The sequence below is a fragment of the Oryza sativa genome, chromosome 1, assembly GCF_034140825.1.
Source record: "Oryza sativa Japonica Group chromosome 1, ASM3414082v1".
Classification (NCBI taxonomy): Eukaryota; Viridiplantae; Streptophyta; class Magnoliopsida; order Poales; family Poaceae; genus Oryza; species Oryza sativa.
This window is the reverse complement of record NC_089035.1, coordinates 4404283-4421910: the sequence shown is the minus strand read 5'-3', so window position 1 is coordinate 4421910 and position 17628 is coordinate 4404283. Positions and strand designations below refer to the sequence as shown.

The 17628-nt window shown below is 43.4% G+C and overlaps 3 protein-coding genes across 5 annotated transcripts; 1 reads left to right on the top strand and 2 right to left on the bottom strand.

Moving 5' to 3' along the window:
• Positions 1 to 3838: 3838 nt before the first annotated feature.
• On the top strand, positions 3839 to 8433 carry LOC4325335 (type IV inositol polyphosphate 5-phosphatase 3). The gene is made up of 7 exons (XM_015773607.3): positions 3839 to 4151; positions 4266 to 4377; positions 4517 to 4573; positions 5424 to 6585; positions 6684 to 6792; positions 7129 to 7271; positions 8068 to 8433. The coding sequence occupies exons 1-7, from the start codon at positions 4116 to 4118 to the stop codon at positions 8282 to 8284; spliced, it is 1836 nt and encodes a 611-aa protein (XP_015629093.1). The 5' UTR covers positions 3839 to 4115; the 3' UTR covers positions 8285 to 8433.
• A 753-nt stretch (positions 8434 to 9186) lies between these two features.
• LOC4325333 (probable U3 small nucleolar RNA-associated protein 7) lies at positions 9187 to 13464 on the bottom strand. Of its 2 annotated transcripts, none has more exons than XM_015783429.3 (8): positions 13227 to 13464; positions 12976 to 13101; positions 12796 to 12885; positions 12548 to 12686; positions 11888 to 12006; positions 11572 to 11639; positions 10674 to 10722; positions 9187 to 10418 (listed from the first exon to the last, which is right to left on the bottom strand). In XM_015783429.3, exons 2-8 carry the CDS (start codon positions 13093 to 13095, stop codon positions 9399 to 9401), a joined length of 1605 nt encoding a protein of 534 aa, XP_015638915.1. In that variant the 5' UTR covers positions 13096 to 13101; positions 13227 to 13464; the 3' UTR covers positions 9187 to 9398. The 2 variants fall into 2 exon arrangements, with proteins under 2 accessions (XP_015638915.1, XP_015638856.1); XM_015783370.3 differs by having other exon boundaries at positions 13250 to 13464.
• Positions 13465 to 13950: 486 nt separating this feature from the next.
• Positions 13951 to 17442, bottom strand: LOC4325332 (probable choline kinase 1). Of its 2 annotated transcripts, none has more exons than XM_066309541.1 (8): positions 17052 to 17442; positions 15620 to 16059; positions 15369 to 15490; positions 15074 to 15269; positions 14739 to 14856; positions 14585 to 14632; positions 14340 to 14440; positions 13951 to 14238 (listed from the first exon to the last, which is right to left on the bottom strand). In XM_066309541.1, exons 2-8 carry the CDS (start codon positions 16028 to 16030, stop codon positions 14131 to 14133), a joined length of 1104 nt encoding a protein of 367 aa, XP_066165638.1. In that variant the 5' UTR covers positions 16031 to 16059; positions 17052 to 17442; the 3' UTR covers positions 13951 to 14130. The 2 variants fall into 2 exon arrangements, with proteins under 2 accessions (XP_066165638.1, XP_015650061.1); XM_015794575.3 differs by having other exon boundaries at positions 17057 to 17439.
• Positions 17443 to 17628: the final 186 nt, after the last annotated feature.

Here is a 17628-nt window from a genome sequence, read left to right as displayed (position 1 = left end):
ATGGAGACTCCTTGGAATTAGCTGAGAAGGTTTTGCTTCACTGCTACTGTAGCTATAGCATTACGTGTTTCTGAAAAAAACCAAAATCATAAAGACAAAAAAGATAAGAAAATGACCAAGGGGAGAGAGACCACACGATCGAGCCACAGGTGGGTGTGAACAATGTGTAAGGAGAATTCATGGAAATATTGCATGTTCACAAAAAGGGCAGTAGGGAAATTAACCAACATTTCGTTACACGTACGTATGAAACTCTCACGTAGGAAGGTGACGGTGTGCAATGTGACGATGGTTTTGAAGACACGGTTTTATTTATGGATCGAATACGAGAGTTATGTGTCTCCAAAATTATGGATAGTTCTGGAGACACTGTTTCGAGTACATAGAATGTACGTGAGAATTCCTGCAAAGATATATTTTTCTGTATAAATTTTGCTCATATTTCATATAGTACTCGTCACGTCCAGAAAAATGTGTTTCTACTACTCAGGATATGGTTTAGGGTTTGAGTGAAAAAAGTATATTTATATGTGACTACAATCTTGATCTTAGAGGTGTTTGGCTCTATACTTCAGCTCAAAGGCCGAAACTCATTTAAAAGGTTACAATTTGGTTTTAAAAGAATTTTTGTCCTCACTTTTTATTACTAACTCTTTTTCATGACTAATAAAAGGAAACAGAAAAGGAATATCTAATAATACTACTCCCTTCGTCCCATAATATAAGGGATTTTGAGTTTTTGCTTGCTCTATTTAACCACTCGTCTTATTCAAAAAATTTGTGCAAATATAAAAAAACGAAAAGTTGTGCTTAAAGTACTTTGGATAATAAAGTAAGTCAAAAAAAATAAATAATAATTCTAAAATTTTTTGAATAAAATGAGTGGTCAAACAGTGCAAGTAAAAACTCAAAATCTCTTATATTATGGAACGAGGGAGTACCATTCTTAGAAACCGATCGAATTTTAAAAATTCGAAATTAGCATGTGAATCAGATCCTTAATTATTTAATCACTATATATAGAATCACATGCCTAGCTATTTACCCTCAAAAACAAAAACAATCATGCACGTGCGCTGAACTTTGCACCGTGTTTACGCAAAAGCGATTGAATTGACGAGCCGTTACATTTTGGCTCGTCCAGTGTCGTGTTCTAACGGTAGCAACGTGGTTGCCTGAAGTGAGGGTCCGCTGCTCACTGACATATGGGCTCCAGTACTACAGAGGATCTATATTGGTTGCTTGCATTGCCTACTACGCCTTTGAGAAACGAGCCGTCAGGTGACGTGTCTCCCAGGGATCAGTGAGTCCAGCGCGCGCGGATGTGCGTTGCCGAGTCAACTGTTGCGTGGCAGTGACATCTACTCCCTCCGTAAAAAAAAAAGACAAACTATGGGTTTCCATGTCCAATATTTGACCGTTCATCTTATTTAAAAATATATAAAAAAAAATTAAAAAGACAAGTCACGCATAAAGTATTAATCATGTTTTATCATCTAACAACAATGAAAATACTAATTATAAAAAAAAATTTCATATAAGACAAATAATTAAACGTTGGACACGGAAATCCAAGGTTTATCTTTTTTTGGGACGAAAGGAGTAGGCTGCCAGGTGGCACTGAGCTAGAAGCAGCTACTGCACTGAGTATAAAAATGGAATATCATGTACATCACAAAATATAAAAACTTATAATTGGTACCGAATGTGACACACGTAGTACTATGAATCTAAATAATTCCTAATAATAAGACATATTTTAGTACTATTATAAATCTGAATAGATCATGTCTTATATATTTTGGGACAATAATTGTTTAGCGTTTGATTACTTGCTTTTCTCAAACAGTGGCAATTTTGATCATGCATGTAAGCCAAGATGAGAATCACTAGTTGAGTGTAATTATTGAGTACTTTGAGCGAGACAAAAATAATTAAGAACTGAAGAAAGTTTTTTTCGTGAACGCAATTAAGAAGAAAGTGACGTGGAGATAGAAAGTAGAGAGAGGATCGGAGGGAAAAAAAAGGTAATTACTACAGATTAAGCTCGTGTTAAAATCATGCAGAATGATAGTGATATCTACCCTCCCATCATTTCTTGGAGATTCTGCTGCCTGTAAATATTTCAAAAAGGGTTCCATCCAACTACATTACATGCATGTTTCACTCATGGTCTCAGGGATATTATAATTAAGAGAATATGATACCAAAAGCTGTTTTTACAAGTAAGTTATAGGTTAATTTCAGCATAAAGAACGTTGCAATAATTCTTTTAGACAGTTAAACTTCTAAGTTTCTGATCTGAAGACGTATTCGCAACATTTTCTCTGAAGAAACTTTAGAGAGTTACTAGTAGTATGAACTATGCATCATGAGATGCTGCAGTTAGCAACCGCAACAAAAACACAAATAACAAACTAATATATACTTAGGAGTTCATTTAGACCTTAAACATAACAAAAAGACACAATTAGTGACCTGATTGATTCTGTCCATGATGAGGCATAGATGATGATAGATCATAGATTGAGGTTGGCAGCAATCAACTCAACTGGTACGAAGAACATGGCTGGAGTTCTAGCTTGTCTCCAGTGTCCAGCAGAGCAAGTCAAACACGCATAGCAAACATAAGATTAAACAAAAAATCCCCAGGACAATAGGTGTCAATACGATGTTCTAAAATATGTCATCTCTTTGTCATTATTAATCCCCATCAGTGTTGTCACCTAACTGATCGAGCCATTAACAGTGGATTCTGCACGTAATACGGCGAGCTCAAAATCACACTGACAGATCATAGAATGATTAATTAACCACGATTTGTGACAAAATTGTTGTTACTCATTTCATTATTGGAGCTAACTAATGGACTTGCAACCAACTGATTGTGATGCCAAACTTTATAACAAACCGTTCGAAATGTCAGAGCCACACTGAATAGCAAAATACCATTTCTACTGTTGATGTCAGAGTTCTTTGGATTTAGCTCCAACTAATATAATTCTACGAATCGATATGTTATCATAAAGCAATTCAGGATAATCAGTTCCACAGACCAACAAATGTCAACACTGCCGACCAAACAGCGCAGAACACGCGGAATCAAAAAAGAAAAAGACAAGTTCTTTGAAGCAATTACTAATTCATATCCAGAAACATCAGCTGTAGTATTATGGAAATGATTAGGTAGGCATCAGTGATTCAGTGGTAATTGCGCGGTGAAAGTTGCATCAAATACTGGTATGGTCAAAACTCAAAAGAAGTAATGCACACGCGTGGCTTGGGTTAGGCATAGCTGGCTGGAAAATTTTAAAAAATAGAGCGATTTATTAGCACATAACTAATTAACTATCAGCAAAAATAATTTGAAAAATAAATTACTACAATTTTTAAAGTTACTTTTGATAGAATTTTTTTTAAATAATACATCGTTTACTGTAACGTGCGCGTGAAAACAAAGTGGTCAGTTTGATAATTTTCTCGGATGAAGGGCCTGTTCACTTTGATGAAAAAAAACCTTACTAATGCCAAAATTTTGGTATAGTTGCCGCCAGAATTTTTATAGGATTTCTTATATAGATACCAAAATTTGACAGAAAAATAAATGTAACCACTTTTTGACAACTTTACCAAAATTTGGTAAGGTTGAAAATGGCATCAAAGTGAACAGGCGAAATGAGGCAGCCGGGAGGCAACCTGCTTTGTCGGATGCCCACATTTTTCCCATTGATAATATTATATTCTATTATTCTATTCTATTCTTGTGGTTTGCTTGGCGCCATCAGATGGCAATGCGTTTGTTTCAGAGCTTAAAAACCACCATGTGCTCCGTTCTCTTGTCCTGCCTATCTATCTAACAAACATATCACTGCTCAACTCACGGGTGCTCGTGCAAGAGGCCCCTCCATTTTCAGGCACCTAGCTAGCTCAGGCCATTGAAGAACGCATCCAAGAAAGGTGCGAGAAAGAACAGGAGCAGAGACTGATCAAGATTCAGTGATTCAGAATTGGAGAGGGAAGGAGAGAAGATTCAGAGAGAAACAGAAGCAGTGTAGATTTGGATTTCTAGTCCGTTTTGTCTGAATTTTTGGTGTGTTTGAGGCACGAGGAGTAAGATGGTGGTGCAGAAGAATCAGCGGAAGCCAGGAGAGGTAGGTGAATGCTTGGTTCAGTTCAGAACAGGTTGTTCTTGGTGATTCATCTGGCAGCTTAATTAACAGGGATAATTTTGGCTAATTTGGTGAATTGGTTGTGTGTTTTTGTAGGCTTCTTGGCCCAAGGTTGTGCTGAAGAAATGGCTCAACCTCAAGAGCAAGGATTCGGAGTTCAACGCCGACGAGGAAGACGACGACGACGGGAGCGACGTTGATGAGCAAGGTACATACTGTTTCTGAAAAACAAAAAACCTCTTCTCAGATCAAATTATCCATCTGAATTTAAGTGTTCTTGAGGAGAATTTAGTTACCAGTCAGGAGTCACATTTTTTCCTCCTTCTGATTGGTTCGGTTTCAAGCAGAGAACTGCGGCTGCGACGGCGGCGAGGAGCGGCGGCGGGCCGACGGCGATCTCGCCGGTGAGTCTTATGTCTATGTGACGGTTTGATGACATTCCCATGTTTGCGTGTTGCTCTTATCCTAAAAAAGATGGGGAGGAGAAAAGTGCAGCTTTGGACTGTTCAGAGTCTTCAGAGTGATAGTGCTGTTGTTTAGTGCTTTGCACCAAGCTTCCATCAAATCTTGTCTCCAATCACAACAATGGCTTACCTACAATTGCTCAAAGTGGCACCTTTTCTTTTTGGATTTTGGGATCCATTCAACTGACAGTACCAAAGTTGGGTTTTGTCCCAAAATCTTCTTGGCAGTAAAAAAAAGGTTCAATTTCTAGAAGGGAAAAGAAGCTACTAGTACAAACTCTGTGTTGTCTGGCCAATGAAAATGTGGAATCCAAACAAATCAACATTTTGTACTCCAAAAAATAACATTAGGAAACTGAATTAAAAAATTATTTTTGAGAAAATGTTACATTCCACCATTGCTCTTTTTTTTAAAGAAAAACTTCCATTGCAGAATTGGCGTTTTTTTCAAGCTCAAGGCTCTTTTGAAACGCATGGATTTTACAGAATAGAATATAAATCCTTCAAAATGTTGTGAGGTCTTTATCTTGTTTGGTTTTTATTAGTTTGTATCTGATTTTGGTTTTGTTACTTTGGTTACATACTCACTGTGCGAGTTTATTTTTGTGTGAACCTTATAATAATTGGTTGTAACTCATTGAGTAAAGACCCGAATGTTTTATTCCATGATTAAAAAATTAATCCTTCAAAAATCCCTCAATTTCAAAGGAGGTCTCAAACAAAAATAAGGAGAAAAAAAAAGTTGTACAGAGTTGCTCATCACACCCTAACCATTTGTAAAAATGCCCAGATGAGAATGTGGAGGGCGGCGCGCCGTACAGGCTGCGGCGGCGAAACTCGGAGACGCTGCGCGCGCAGTACATCAACACCAAGGAGCTCAAGCTCTGCGTCGGCACCTGGAACGCCGCCGGCAAGGTCCCCCCCGGCGACCTCGACATCGCCGACTGGCTCGGCGCCGGCGCCGGCGAGCCCGCCGACGTCTACGTGCTCGGGTTCCAAGAAGTGGTGCCGCTGAACGCCGGCAACGTGTTCGGCGCGGAGGACGCCCGGCCGGCGCAGGCGTGGGAGGAGCTCATCCGCAGCGCGCTGCGGCGGGCGCGGCCGCCGGCGAGTAGTCGGCCCCGGTACAAGTGCTACAGCCACCCTCCCTCGCCGTCGCGCGGGGACGCGACGGCCGCCGCCGCCGCCACCGATGACGACGAGCTCTTCCCTGGCACCGATACGGACACGGACACCAACACCGATGACGACTCGCTCTTCAGCTCGCCGGCGGAGTCCGAGCAGCAGAACGTCGCCGCCACCCCGAGGAGGCTGACCAGGCTGAACCATTTCACTGCCGCCGCCGACGCCGCCGCCGCCATGGACGACTCCGGCGACGAGCATCAGCAGCGGACGCTTCTCAAGACACTGAGCAGGTCGGACAGGGTCGGCCTGGCATGGCCGGAGCAGCCGCTGGACCTGCTCGCCAAGCACGCCACGGCGACGGCGAGTACCACCATGCCATCGTCAAGATCCTTCCGAACCTACAACTCATTCAGGCCGTCTCGCGCCGCCGCCGCCGCCGACCAGTCGAACGACGACCTCGCCATGATCGCCGACCTCGTCATGGACCTCGCCGCGGCGCGCAAGAGGCGTTCGCCGTACGTGAGGATCGTGAGCAAGCAGATGGTGGGCGTCTTCCTGACGGTGTGGGTGAGGCGCGGGCTGAGGAGGTGCGTCCACAACGTGGGGGTGTCCACCGTCGGCGTCGGCGCCATGGGCTACATCGGCAACAAGGGCGCCGTGTCGGTGAGCATGTCGGTGTACCAGACCATGTTCTGCTTCGTGTGCACCCACCTCGCCGCCGGCGAGAAGCCCGCCGACCTCCACAAGCGGAACGCCGACGTGCAGGAGATCCACCGCCGGACGCACTTCGCCGGCGTCGGCATGCCGAGAAACATCTATGACCATGAGTAAGAAGCTACTAATCCGCATTTTTTTAAAAAAAGATTCAAAGTGCATCCAAATCATATCTGATCTGAATTTGAATGTCAATTGTGATTTTCTGCAGGAGGATTTTTTGGTTGGGTGATCTGAATTATCGCATCGACGTCGCGTACGAGAGAGCACACGAGCTGATTTCGACGATGGATTGGACTCAGCTGGCAGAGAAAGATCAGGTACACATCTGAAGAACAAGAATAATTAGCATGAGAGCCTCATCGTTTGCCCTATATAGAATCGTCTGTTACAACAAAAAGTTCAATTCTAAAACTTAATTTTAAAGTTGATTATAAAATATTTTAAATAGTTTCTTCTAGCATTGGGTTTTAAGTGACTAATTCTACATGTATAAAAGTTTTATCTATAAATTTTGTTTTCGTCGCTAATAAACCATTTTAGCTTATAATTAGCTCATAGTCAATCGATCGGGCCCTAAAGTTTCTGTGTGGCACATCTGAATCTTGCTGTTTGATCTGAATCTCTCTGATTATTATGTCTGAATAATAAATCAGCTGAAGCGAGAGCTAAGGAAGGGTCGGGCGTTCGACGGGTGGACGGAAGGGGTGCTGGAGTTCGCGCCGACGTACAAGTACGAGCTCAACTCGGCCAAGTACATCGGCGACGACCAGCGCGGCGGCAGGAGAACGCCGGCGTGGTACGTTCGTGCAGCTGCTCACTGCAAAATGCACGTCACTCTATTTCATATTATAAGTCGTTTTAACATTTTCTTAAGTTAATTTTTTTAAGGGAGAATAGCTAATATGGTCCTTAAAGTTTCGCTCCTGGATCATTTTAGTCCTTAATATTTTATATTGTCCAAACAAGTCCTTTAAATTTATCATGTGGACTGATATAGTCCTTGGTCCCACCAAAATCGCCACATGGACATGCCATGTCATCATTCATGCAAAATCTATATGATTTGTCCAATTTACCCTTACGCATAGGAAAATAAAAAACAAAAGGAAAAAGTTAAAAAAAAATACATGGTATATGTAAGAGCAAAAATATACCTCAAAAGGGTGAAAAAAAAGAGTATTTTTTTCCTATGGCTATGTCTAATTCACCCTTATATTTATTTTTCTATTATATACGTAAGGGTAAATTGGACAATTCGTCATAGATTTTGCATGAATGATGACATGGCATATCCATATGATGATTTTGGTGGACCCAAGGAGTATTCTATGCCTTATGATAAAATTTAAGGATTTCTTTGGACCATTTAAAAGGTTAGGGACTAAACTGATTCTACAGAGAAACTTTAGGGACTAAAGTAGCTATTCTCCCTTTTTTTAAGTTTGATTAAAATGATAAAAAAACATAGCAGCATTTTACAATTTTCTTTTGCTCAAATTCGCACATTTTGCGTGTGTAATGCTGCGATGAGAGTGCGATTTTCTGTTTGTTTGTTTGTTTATGAATTTTGGATGATGTGTATGATCGATCAGGTGTGATAGGATACTGTCGTTCGGGAAGGGGGTGAAGCTGATGAGCTACGGGAGGGCGGAGCTGACGATGTCGGACCACCGGCCGGTGGTGGCGACGTACGCGGCGGAGGTGGAGGTGTTCAGCAGCAGGAAGCTGCAGAGGGCGCTGACGCTCACGGACGCCGAGGTGGAGGCCGGCACCGTCGTCGCCGTGCCGGACCACCTCGCCGGTTTTTGAGGGCGAGAGAGGATCGGTTTCTGCAAGGATAACTTGTAGTTGTAGCGCTCCATGTGTAAACACTGTAATCGGCTAATCGCCCATGGCCGTGAAGGATTCTCTTCTTTCTCAAGCTCACAATCCACTGGTGCATTTGCCATTTTGCTTCATACTGAGTAAACCCGGAGAAACGTTCGTGTAAGCTCATGTATTTTTTTTTCCTCGCAAAAACAAATCTCATCAATTTAACATCAGTGTAGGGAAAGGTAAAAATTATATAACGACAGTATATGAAAAGTGTAAGCTCATGTATTTTTTTTCTCGCAAAAACAAAATCTCATCAATTTAACATCAGTGTAGGGAAAGGTAAAATTTATTTAACAACAGCATATGAAAGGCAAACAATAGGGAAAGGTAAAATTTATTTAACAACAGCATATGAAAGGCAAAAAATACTGAAAAAATGCACCAGCAAGGAATCGAACCAGGGTCTGTACCGTGGCAGGGTACTATTCTACCACTAGACCACTGGCGCCCTTGATGAAATAAAACTGACTGGTAATTTCATATAGTTTGATAACTTGCATTTGCTCCTTATTGCAGGATACAGATTTGTTGTGTTGCTTTCAAATATCTAAAGGTTTCGGTAACTATCAGGTAGTGATGCCTATTGCTGTAGTGATAAACAGAGAAACACCATCAGCCAACATGCTCCCTTGTACAAAACGCAAGCTGCAAATACAACTGAACGAGTAGCTATGCATTTATGCAACCGTGCTCCAGAATGATGATTAAGCAATAGCATTCCCCAGAGTGGTCACCAGAGGAACTGAATCTCAGCACGTAATACTGCTGTAAATGTAGTGCTACTCTATACTTCAGCACTGACATTAACAAGGCACCAACAGCCGACGGCTACACCGTTGGGGTCACATGCACATTTGACCAACATATCACAAAAGATTCAGAACAAAATTTGGGTGCTTACTTCTGTGCACCATTGCCTCATGTGCAAAAGCCTATGGTTCACAAGGAAGCAGATATGACATTTGCCAGCTACACGATACAATGCACACTAGTGATAAATATGAGGTTGCAGCAAACAAAAAGAAAAAGAAAATTCTGTGCTCCATTGTCACTGCCTACTCTTTGCGAACCGCTGCAAGGCCTTTGGCAGCTCAATCTCCTCGCTGACCCGCTGTTTCTTGTCAGGCCTCCCATCGTTTTCCTTGTGTTGCTCCAGGAACGGCCTTTTGGCTTTCAAAACTTCTTCCTCCCTCTTCTTGGCCCGCTTGCTGGCTTTGCTCCTACCCTTGGTCTTCTTCTTGAACTCGATGCTCTTGGCAGCCTCTACGGCGTCTTCCATCTCCTCCTCAATCTCCTTCTTGGTCTTCTTCTCTTTCTTCCTTGAAGGTCTTACGGTAGCTATCATGTTCGGATTAAGCATTATCGTCTCTGGCTGGAGCTTGTTAAGCAGGGATTGCACCTCCTTCTCCCTTCTCTGCTTGGAAGTCTCAACGGGGTTGTCAACAAAGGTATCAAAGTTTGGCTCACCAGATCCAGGAACAAGAATGGCAGAAAGGCCCATGGAGTGACCAATCCCCAGAACATCCTCGTAAGGACGGAACAAAACCTTCCCAATCTGGTATCCCTTTACCATTCTATGTTTCATATAAATTTTATAATCCTGTCCCCCGGTATCCCTGAATATCTCTACTTGAGATCCATTGCTGCAGGCCAACAAACCTTTCTGGCTGAAATCCAGGGATTGTGCACGTGCAGCATAAGAATTTATAACCTCATACTTCCTGAGATCCCAAATCTTGACCTTCCTGTCAACACCTGCTGTTGCCATAAGATGACCACCCCTGTCAAATGCAATGGCTGTCACAGGGCCACTATGGCACAGCATTGTGACAAGGGGTTTCACACTGGTTGGCTTCCACATGGTAACTTTGCCACCAGCATGCCCAAGGCCAATAACAGCATTGTAAGGATTTAGCCGCATAACATCAGTACGTCCCAGACCTGTCCTGTAATTTGCAACCATCTCACCAGTGCTTATATCTTGGTAATGGAGCTGCCCAAAGCTGTTTATTGATGACAAGAGAAAGTGCTTTTCCAGAAATTGGAGCTTCAACGATTTACCATGTTCCTGTGGACACAAAACATTCAGAATCCTAAACAAGATAAGATATACATTCAAATCTTTACTGAACTTTGAGAGATACCAGTATACCACATCAAAGCATAGACATACATAAAGTAAAAATTAAATAGCTATAAAGTTTTAACTTTCCTGCATGTTAACTGAAAACATGTGAAACAACAACAAAACTAACAATTTCTCAAAATCATCAATAGCTAGGCACATTCATTCAGAAAGCCAATGTGTTTACATCATAATTACCTTTAAGCAGTGAATTTCTGTGCCATGTCGATTATATATGTAGGGGTACCTGTTAAAAGAATATCACATGAGGAAGTCTAAAAATTACATGGAAAGGTAACATAAAATGTTTGACAATATTTGGAGTTATGCCCACAAATTTCATCAAAAATAGACGTGGAAAACTGTGGAGATAAGCTATGTATTACACGCTAGTGAAAAAAAAAGTAAAATATAGAAAATATTTTAAAAACCAAATTTTGGTGTGGCTCCACCTCTGGGCTGGCCAAAAAAAAAAACAAAGGTTCCCTGCCATGTACAGGAATGATCATCATTTCCAGGGACAGATCAATGACTTATACTCCAGTAGGGCAATCAGAACTCAGAAGGCAATTCTACCCCAGCCTACCGCACATTGCTCAATTTGCTCATCCTCAATCTATGTACTAGCAGTTCAAAAAACTGCCAGAAATTAGGCTTCTTGTTCACGGAAGTAGCATAGAATTATACCACTCCAGCAAATTTTTATAACGAATCATACAGGAAATCTTGCATTATTCTATAGCCTAATTGATCCACAAACCAAACCATAATGTGCTAGAAGTACTTATGTGTGTTTAAACTTTAAAGCTCTGAGCCTCTGAGCAATCAGCCTAGTTTGATTCTTGCACTGTTTGCTTCATTGACCTCTCAGTTTGTTTATATAGTCAGACTAGGTTGATTCTTGCATTTTTTGCTTCATTGACCTCTCAGTTTGTTTATATAGTCAGCCTAGGTTGATTCTTGCACTTTTTGCTTCATTGACCTCTCAGTTTGTCTACATCTTTGTCAAGACTCAAGACCAGAATATGGAACATGTTGACCTATGTTATGAGCATTGGAAAAATATTGCAAAGATTGAGTATATTAAGGAAATTACTTTTTCTGGGCGACAGCATAGAGTTGCTCATTATGTAAGAATGCCACATCGCGCACAGTTTCCCTCACCTGTGCAAATTAAAAACAGTCATGTTGATTACTATAGCCAGGGAAAAGAACTTGAAAGAATAGGGGACATGGTAGGAATTTGACCAGGATAAAGATGGTTCTGTTCTTTCATAACCAGAAACCTCTACTACAACAGAAAGTGCCATAAACGCATGGATAGAAATACCAGTAGGAAGACGTAAAAAATATGACTCATATAAGGAAAAAAAATGCATGCTGGGAAAAGTCTTGAGTTCTGAAAAAATGACCTGAAACTCCTTGACGAGTTCCAAATTCAACATATCCATCATAGCGACATGACCTTTTCGTCCACCTACTACCATATACCGGCCATTTCCCGTGTATCCTAGAGTATAAGGGCCAAGTACTGCATCATAAGAGAAGAGCTAGTCAATCCCTCATAACTTGTTGGTTGTCATCCGAAAAGTTAATAGCAGCAAGTAGATGAAAAGTGCTATCTAGCAATTATTCCAAAAAAGATACATTGTTACATGATGATACAGAAATGAAGATAAATAAATGCTATGGTTATATATATTTAAACAAAAAAAAATCAGCATTCATCCAGATAAATAGAACAGTGTACCCCTGCCACAATTAGAAGAAGTGAAGAAGGGGGAATTTACAGAAGAGGAACAGGGAAAGTTTTATAGTGGCTACAAAATAAGTGTATTGGAAATAAAATAATTCAATTGAAAACACTAATGGTGTTCCTTCTACACTTCTTTTTAGTTTTTTTTAAACCAAAATTAGTAATGGATAAATTAAGCAAGATGATGGTTTCTTGAGATAGGGGTTTTCATTTATCAAGATCTAATGTAGCAGGGGAAAAAATTAGGGCTTGATTTAACAAGCCGCCTATGATATCACAGCTTCAAAGAACAAAAAAAACAGATTTAGACACTTACAAGGTAAGATCATATCAAATGGCTTTCTTGAACTCAAAAGATCCACGTCCTCCCGGAGCGAAGTTTGCTGATATCTGTACGTCTTCTCCAGACCATCATCATCAGGCTCTAAATAGCCGCCCTCGGTAGGCAAGAGCCACTGCAAAATTGGAAGCAAAAATAAAGATCAACAAACGACAGATTCTCAATTCTCCCATTGTGTTGCATATGCTCCCAGAAACATTCATTACAAGAATCAACAACCGCACCTTCTCGGTCTGAACGGCGGCTTTGGCGGAGTGTCCATAGAGCTTCTCTCTTGCGGCGAGCTGCCCTTTCAATTTCTTGTCGCGAAGAGTCTGATAAACCCAACATAAACCACACATACACATGTGAATCAAACAGGGACGCAGATTTTTGAAGAAGAAGTAGTTTAGCAGCAGTCTCACCCCAAGGTAAGCAGCCTTCCCCCGCGAGTACTTGTGCACCTTCTTCTCCATTTCATCCAGAGCCTCCTGCTCGCCCCCTTCCATAGCCTTCTGTTCAGCGGCGGGCTTGGCACTGGCCATGGTTACCTTCAACAGCGGCAACAGCAACAGCAAACAACAAAAAACAGTCAAGAATCTGAGTGAACTTCGGTGCGCCATTGTTCACATAATATACAGATAGCAACCTAAAAAAAAGGCAGAGCAAAACGAACCGCGAGGGCAAAGACCGACTCACGAGAACAGAAGGAATCGACCAATCCAAGCTCGGATCCACACAAGCCGCGTCAGTACAGCTGAGTGGGGGTGGAGTACTAGTACGTCGTCGCCGACGGCCGCCGCCGGCGAGAGAGGAGAGTCCCTTGTCCTCGAGGAGGGGGGAGGTGTGTCTGACGGGCAGAGGCGGCGGCGGCGCGGCGAGAGGGGGGGCAAGAGGAGGAGTCGGCGGCGCGCGGATGTATTGGCCTAGGGTGGGGAGGAGATGAGGAGAGAGTTTATGGGCCGAATTATTCGGCCCATATAGAGTAAGGAGCTAAGTCCATGGATGGAGGCGAAGTTTTCTGTGTGGGCTTTGAAGAATGAATAGTTGGGCCGTTACTATTCTACCACTAGACCACTAGACCACTGGTGCCCTTGTTGCCATTCAACTGAATCTTTCTTACAGATAAAGACATCAATTCTGCAGAATCTAGGACCAGCGATTTCGTTTCGGCACCTTGCATTTTGTTCGTTTCAATTCAGATCCATAGAAAGATTCAGAAGCTCCGTGCTATCGGCGATGAGAGTGGGAGTGGCCGGCGAGCCTGACGACGGCAGCAGCAGTTGCAGTGCGTGGAGACTCTGCAAAGGCGCGCTGCCGCCGCCGCTGCACACATGGCACCGGAGAAAATCTCCTCCGAGAAAAATCACCCAGCCTACTGCCCTACTCCAATCGCATGATACGGAAACGAAGGACATGTTTGCAAGGAGCCGAAAGATTTTTACAGTAAAAACTTGGCAGCTACGCTGCTGCTGCTACAGACACACACAATTGAGAATTCACAAGACTAGACAAAGCTATATAAAAGAAAAGGATCACAAGACATGAAAGAAGAATGCTCTGTGTGTCTGTGTGATCAACTAGTTGGATTTGGATCCCAGCGTTTGATCTTTTGTCTTCCAGTACTGATCGAACCGCTGCCTTGCATACTCCTGGTACTCGAAGTCGATGTTCTTGTTCACATGCCCCTGGAGACAAGAAACAGATACCAACCAGCTTTGTAAGATCACTAAATAGATTATCTATACACATTTGCCATTGGCGTGGCCGCTGTGTTAAGAGAGCTTACTGAGATTATTCCCCAAAGACCCCAGAAGATATGGCTTGCAAGACTGTATTTTGCAATCAGGCCAAGTAAATGTTCAACTTCCGCATCTGATGGGTTCTCACCTGATAAACAGAAGGAACAATCAAGATTAAAATCACTCATGGCACATTACAGAAAATGCAGCATCAGTATTCATTCAGTCCCAAAGTGCATTATTTTCCCTTTTCTTTCATCGGGCCAACGGTGCCAAGGTGCATCCTGCTTACCTGAAGAGCTGAGGTACGTTTGAACAAATCTGCGTTGTTCGTCAATGCCTGAAATATGCAGAGGTGTCAAACAAGCCGATTTTTTTCTCAGTGAAATGCACACAGCCATGCGCGCAGGTAGAACTTAACAGATATGGCTATCATCAGTACTGACCAGGGTATTTTGTGAAGTCCAGCACATGAGGTGTGGCTGAATGATAATCAGCAGACATCTCACAGAAGTGATTAGCAATGTCAAATGCCACAGGATTAAAACTCGCATACTCGTAGTCCTGAAGGATAAAAGAGATCCCAAGACAGCAGTTATTTACAGCAAAATATTAACAGAATATGACCTAAGCAATTGCTCCCATTCCAAGAATTACCAACATCATATGCTTCATACTAGTTCAATTATGCAACCCAGATGCAAATTTATGTTTAAATCAAGCATCAGAGCTGTTCGCCTGATTTCGGAGCATTTGTAAAAGGAGATACTGAGTCGCTTACAATTAAGGTCACTTGTCTGGTTTCTTCATATATCATAATGTTGCCATATTGCAGATCATTGTGGCAAAATCCTACTCTCTGATCAACCCCTGACAATGCAATGTCCAGCATTGCGATCTCATCACCTAGCTTCTCCAAACTGAACTGCCTAGCCTCCTCGGGCGAGCACCTGCCACGAGCTTCCTCAAGCCACCTCCTGATTCATGAAGCACAGTGAAATTAGCCTCTGGAAGGGGGGATTGCTCGTGGTTCTCGCCATTAATGGAGATAAAGAAATAGTGAAGGGGATGCGTACCTCAGCCTCTGCCACAGTGACACGTTCTTGGGTCCAGGCATGTCGAGATCGTGGAATTCACGAAGCTTCTTGGCGATCAGCGAGGATATCTCCGCGTCGCGCAGATCCGCCGCGGAGAGCGTCTGAGCAGAACACGAGGAGAATGAGCCATTGCCATTGGGAGCAGAGGAGTGATGGGGGAGAGAGAGAGAGAGAGAGAGAGAGAGAGAGAGAGAGAGAGAGAGAGAGAGAGAGAGAGAGAGAGTGCGTACCCTCGCGTTGATGAACTCCTCGATGCGGCCGTTGGGGAAGCGGCCGAGGAGGCGGGGGCCCTGGCCGTGGCGGGACATGCACTCGAAGGTGCGGACCTCGTCGGCGCGGTCGAAGAAGACCTCGACGCCCTGGCCGTAGATGCGGACGAGCACCTTGCGGTGGTCGCCCTCGCCCTCGCCCTCGCCGCCGCCGCCGCCGGGCCAGGTGATCCGGAACACCTCGTTGGTCATGGCGCCCTTGAGCTGGGACACGGCGAGCGCGGCGGGGTCGACGTCGCCGCCCCAGAGCTCCCCGGCGAGGCGGTGCAGGATGCGGCGCGCCTCCTCCGGGACGCGGTCGAAGCTCGCGCTCCGCTTCATGGCGGGCGGGGCGGCCGCGGCCTCCCGCGGCGGCGGGTCGACGGCGACCATTGTCGGCGGCGGCGCGGCGCGGAGGCGATCTGCGGAGGCGGAGAGGTTGAGACGTTTTTGCTTCGTTTTCGTTTCGGGGGGAGGGAATGGGAATGGGAATGGGAATGGGATTGACAGTGCGCCGCGGAATCGGATCGGAATCGGGATTCGTGGGAAAAGGAGGGGCAGGGCAGGAAGCTTCCAGGGGAAAATATATATAATTACGGGAGTGCCACGTCAGCTGCCAGCAGTGCACGTCAGGGTGACACGTGGGAAGTAGAGAAATGAAGCTTTCATTACTCACTTTTGGGCTTCGACCAAATGGTTGAAGCAAAGCATCCCCTAGAATTATGGAAGCATTGTTGCGCTCACTCGTATACTTATCCGAATTGTTTATTAAAAAGTACATGTACTTAGTAAATGATGTAAAGTAAAGTACAATTAGAAAAAAAATCAAACTCAAAACTAAGTTCTATTTAAATTTTGGCTTATAAATATAAGCAGAGCAAATGCATGTTTGCATAATTGAACTTCGATTTGGGAAAACTACACAAATGGTAGAGAATGGGGTGATCAATTGTTACTGTGATGAATAACATTGTCCTAATTTGATTTATAGTACCGCCGGTTGTTAATAATAGTCGCAATAATACTTACGATCATCTCACTTTAACCACAAATTACTTTTAAATAATTATATTGTGATGAATGAAAACCGTATTGTAATATTTTTCGACATCAGATATTTTAATAATTATGACATAATTTTAAGTATTTTTTAAAAAGAGACAAGCAAGATGGAAAAATGGAAAGTATTTTTTATAACTTTATAGAGTTTTAAGTTTTATTACTGTTACTGCCAATTATTCCAGAACGGGGAAAAGTAATTATAGAAGACAAATGGAAAAGAAAAATCTAAACAAAGATTAGCTGGAAAACTGAAAAATATTAAGCTGTTCCTAACCACTCGTACGCACTCTCCATCACCACGTATAACAGTGAAGTACTAGTAGAGTTGTAGAGGAGGCGAGAGGTGAGTTACAGTACGTCGGTAGCCGAAGCAGACGGCGGCGATTCCGGCGGGCGGCGGGGGCGGCCACCGGAGGCGACGAGGCGGCGCCGGCAGCACTGACCAGCGCGGCCGGGTCACCGGGGCCATCGCCGCCGCGAGCTCCTTGCTGCCGGCGACCATACTAAACGTATCGCCCTTGAGCTATCATATCAAAGCTGAGCAGCTGAGGGAGACGGCGAGAGATGGACGCAACTCGCTGATCTTGGGTTTTTCTACGGCTGCTTCGCCTCGCCGGCGACGCTCGTGAGGAGTTTGGTTTGGTTGGTGGTGGCAGACGAAATTGGGGCCGTCCTAGGCTTGAATATTTCCTTATGGCCTACTGGAATGCTATATTTCTTTTTCTTAGCAAGAAGTCCAAGTCTCGTGTGGCATGGATTGTTGGAATCCACGTGAGAAGAATTATCCATCCGGCGTTGGACGATCGCCGCCAGGGTTGTTGGGAATGAACAGTACAATCTCAATCAAATAGCACAATCTTATCAAGAATATCAAAGGCACAATCTGATCAAGTGCATATCTTCTCAAGCAGGACTAGGGGGCTCAAAAC

Coding starts and splice junctions, on each gene's coding strand:
- LOC4325332 (XM_015794575.3), bottom strand. CDS start 17,201: ATGGTCGCCGGCAGCAAGGAGCTCGCGGCGGCGATGGCCCCGGTGACC. Junction 15,270..15,368: donor TCACTGTGGCAGAGGCTGAG/GTACGCATCCCC, acceptor TTCATGAATCAG/GAGGTGGCTTGAGGAAGCTC. Junction 14,633..14,738: donor GGACTTCACAAAATACCCTG/GTCAGTACTGAT, acceptor TGCATATTTCAG/GCATTGACGAACAACGCAGA.
- LOC4325333 (XM_015783429.3), bottom strand. CDS start 13,095: ATGGCCAGTGCCAAGCCCGCCGCTGAACAGAAGGCTATGGAAGGGGGC. Junction 12,687..12,795: donor CCGCCGTTCAGACCGAGAAG/GTGCGGTTGTTG, acceptor CCAATTTTGCAG/TGGCTCTTGCCTACCGAGGG. Junction 11,640..11,887: donor AACTCGTCAAGGAGTTTCAG/GTCATTTTTTCA, acceptor TAATTTGCACAG/GTGAGGGAAACTGTGCGCGA.
- LOC4325335 (XM_015773607.3), top strand. CDS start 4,116: ATGGTGGTGCAGAAGAATCAGCGGAAGCCAGGAGAG. Junction 6,793..7,128: donor AGCTGGCAGAGAAAGATCAG/GTACACATCTGA, acceptor ATAATAAATCAG/CTGAAGCGAGAGCTAAGGAA. Junction 7,272..8,067: donor GGCAGGAGAACGCCGGCGTG/GTACGTTCGTGC, acceptor ATGATCGATCAG/GTGTGATAGGATACTGTCGT.